The 3487-nt window shown below is 36.0% G+C and overlaps 1 protein-coding gene across 1 annotated transcript; it reads left to right on the top strand.

Moving 5' to 3' along the window:
* Positions 1-602: 602 nt before the first annotated feature.
* Positions 603-2127, top strand: LOC135712336 (uncharacterized). The gene is made up of 4 exons (XM_065235314.1): positions 603-941; positions 1000-1279; positions 1338-1876; positions 1931-2127. The coding sequence occupies exons 1-4, from the start codon at positions 799-801 to the stop codon at positions 2013-2015; spliced, it is 1047 nt and encodes a 348-aa protein (XP_065091386.1). The 5' UTR covers positions 603-798; the 3' UTR covers positions 2016-2127.
* Positions 2128-3487: the final 1360 nt, after the last annotated feature.

Genomic DNA, 3487 nt, shown 5'->3' with positions numbered 1-3487 from the left:
TCCATGTTATTGGTGCAAAATATGGGCTGAGATTCTCGCAAGCCTTACAATATCTATCCCATATTGATGGTGCGTCGCGAGTTTTGGAAATTCTACAAAGTATCTCTCACAATTCCGCTGTATTTACAATTACTTTTATTTTTATTTTTTTATAACATTAACGTTAAGGTGATTCCTTGAATAGTCCAAACATGGCCGTCATTATGGTTGATATACACTATCACTTCAAGTTATCAAGAGAATAAACTTCTTACATTGATGCTTCTTCTCTCATGCAATTGAAACTCCTTGTTTGCTACTCTGCAGCAAGTGTGAAGTCCAGTTTCATTGTTGTATGTCTTTTAGAAATTTCGAGCTGATAGTATGATCAATCAGAAAAAAAGTTTTCACAGCGATTCACCTTCAAAGCTTTCTTGGAAAGGATTGATAAAACTTTAAAGCGCCTGTAAGTTTGCCTATTCCTATGTGCGATGATCAATTTACAACATATGAGCTTTACTTAAGTTTTCCACCACTGACGGGTTACAAAGTGGTGAAAATGATTAGTATTGACGTTTGTTTCAATGATTTTATACGCTTTGATGCCGGCAGTTTTAATCACAAGTTTTTGAACTTATATATTGCAAATAGATAAGAGGCAATAGAGCAAGAGTGCAACTGGATTTATTTAAATATTTGTGTGTTTTGTGTGGTAGACAGAGACATTTGCACAAACAAAGTGAAGAGCGCTGATAAGAGTCGGAATATATCGACTATATCTCAGATTTGATTGATGGTAAGAACAGTTCAACCAGTAAAATGGATCAGCTACCATCAACGTTTGTTGAAAATTTCCATGATGAGGCTAGTGTTCGAAAGATGAAATATAACTCATTTGGAAATACAGGATTATTCGTTTCGAAAATATCGCTAGGAACTGGGACCTTGAGTAAACTATACGGGTATGATGTGCTTTCATTTTAATTTTGTTCATGATTTTAAATTTGATTCGCATTTCAGAGATCTAGGTGAAACCGATGGGGCAAACGCTGTTCGTTTAGCATTGAAGAAAGGAATAAACTACATTGATACTGCTCCCTTCTATGGGCAAGGTCGGTCGGAGGAAATTCTCGGACATGCTCTGAAAGACGTACCCCGGCAGGCATATTATGTTGCTACAAAAGTTGCCCGCTACGAGATGGAATACGACAAAATGTTTGATTTTAGTGCTAAAAAGACACGCGCAAGTGTCGAGAAAAGTCTCAAATTGCTAGGAGTGGATTATATTGACGTTGTTCAGGTTTGTTATTTGTTTTATAATTATGCACATATTATGTATTAAAATATATTTTGAACAGATTCATGATGTGGAGTTTGCTGCGGATTTGAATGTGATATGGAAGGAAACGCTACCGACGCTTGAAGCATTGAGAGCTGAAGGAAAATTGAAATACATAGGCGTTTCTGCTTATCCTATGGATGTGTTGAAGACCGTCATCTCCGGTGCACCGGGACGCTTTGACACTGTACTCTGCTACTGTCGCAATACTCTGATAGATGATTCACTCAAGGAATATCTTCCATTTTTCCAAGCAAATAATTTGGCTGTGATTTGCGCGTCTGGGCATGGAATGGGTTTACTCACCAACTCAGGACCACAGACTTGGCATCCCGCGCATTACCAAACTAAGCAAGTTTGTCGAGAAGCGGCTGAATACTGCAAACAGCACGGTGTTGAGCTGGGCAAATTAGCAATGTATCACTTTATCCAGCTAGACGGACCCTCGACATTTCTTAGTGGGATGCAGAGCAAAGCTCTTGTCGAAATTAATTTAGCCGCATTCTTCGACGGATTGACTGACAACGAACGGACCGTGTTAGCTTATTTGAATGAGCGGTACAAATTGGTTGATTTAAGTTTTCAATAAATTAATACTTCGTCTGCTTTCAGGATTTTCCCAAATGTTGCTCAGCGAAACTGGGAAGGAATTGAAGTGAAGCGATATTGGAGTGCCATGAATTCTACGAAAAATTAACACAATCGCAAAGCTTAAACGGTTTTGAATTTATGATACATAATGTTCATTTTTATTTGGATGAATAAACTCCATATTTGTTTATAATGGCCTGTTGAACGTAGATATGCAGATTTATAAAATAGTGAGAACAGAAATTTGATTGCCGATAATACAATGTTCATTGTCACAATTATATTGAAGTTTTTGAAGCCTTCACGGTGATATATTAGTATAACTTTAAAACAAAAATAAAATCGCCAATCTCAAAAGCTTCATCATTCGAAAGAGGGGACTTTGCCGTAATTTTGACACTATTACTTAAATTTTTCATAGGGGGCTGAAACAAAAAAAATCTCGATATTTTCAATAGGCGAATTTACGTATCTTCGTCATCGTGCATCTAAGCTTCTATTAACAATTTCTCAGCGTCACGCATCGTGGTTGTCTGTTTACATTTACCTGAGAATTGTCCAAAACTGATTGAAAACGTTTACAACGCCCCAAACTTCTCAGATGAGTGTGACTATTGTCGGCAACCATTCCATTTGAGCTACGTGTTAATCAGCTGTTCTATTATCGGCAGCTTAAAATTAACCGTATTTTAAAGATCTTATTGCACCAAAGTATACCTTAAACATCCATCTTGAAGATGCATGAGAAAGATTTGCAATTACGATTGTGTGGAATTATTGAAAAATTAAAATCTGATGCCAAAATCGGGTCATTACTGTACTTCATTTAAAGGAAAATATGGTATAATAGGTTTTCTCAGTTGTAAAAATATTATCAAATTGGAGCTGAAAGACTAAAGAATCGATTTAATGCATTCAGCGAAGGGTTTTTGCGAGAAAATCCAGTGAAATTAACGTTTGAATTTCTTATGTCGAAAACAGTCAATGGGTGCTGAATTGGAGGCGAACCAGCCCAAGGCTGAAAGCTTCCTTAATAAAGCTAAATAATAATAATAATCAATGAGTGCTGAAGCAGTCACTTACCCTACATAAAGAGTGAGAGAAAAGTGGCCCATATTTTGTATAAAAAAGTACCCACGATAAAATATTTCATTAGTAGTCTCAAAATGCCGGAAAAAGCCCCCGGGTTTTGGAAATGCTGAATTCTCGCGTCACTTTTCAAATAGACCAATGTAACATTTTCACCATTTTGAGAAAATTGAAGTGGAAGTTCGACCGATTATTATTTTAACTGTTTAGAAACAATACATTTTGCATTTACAATTGCAATACATTTTTTATTTTTAATGTAGTCAGTGAATAATAACGTTGAAAATTCAGTAGAAACGGTAAAATCACAATTTTGATTTGAATTTCATGCTACAATATAGCAAAAACCACATAGGACGTTTTGACTAGTCAAGTTGTACACCAGACTAGCTTAACGCTTTTATGGTAACTAGATTTTCGATTTTGAAGTATTTATCCAATTAAGCTTTTTTACGTTTTAATACTATATATGCGGTTTTAACCGACGAA

The sequence above is a fragment of the Ochlerotatus camptorhynchus genome, unplaced genomic scaffold (genome assembly GCF_037179485.1).
Source record: "Ochlerotatus camptorhynchus isolate MF236.1 unplaced genomic scaffold, CSIRO-AGI_Acam_v1.1 ptg000471l, whole genome shotgun sequence".
In the NCBI taxonomy this organism is placed as follows: Eukaryota; Metazoa; Arthropoda; class Insecta; order Diptera; family Culicidae; genus Ochlerotatus; species Ochlerotatus camptorhynchus.
This window is presented reverse-complemented; position numbering and strand designations above follow the sequence as displayed.

Excerpts from the sequence above, each read along its gene's own strand:
- LOC135712336 (XM_065235314.1), top strand. The coding sequence starts at position 799 with ATGGATCAGCTACCATCAACGTTTGTTGAAAATTTCCATGATGAGGCT. Across the intron at positions 942-999 it reads ACCTTGAGTAAACTATACGG|AGATCTAGGTGAAACCGATG; the intron begins GTATGATGTGCT and ends TTCGCATTTCAG. Across the intron at positions 1,877-1,930 it reads TTAGCTTATTTGAATGAGCG|GATTTTCCCAAATGTTGCTC; the intron begins GTACAAATTGGT and ends GTCTGCTTTCAG.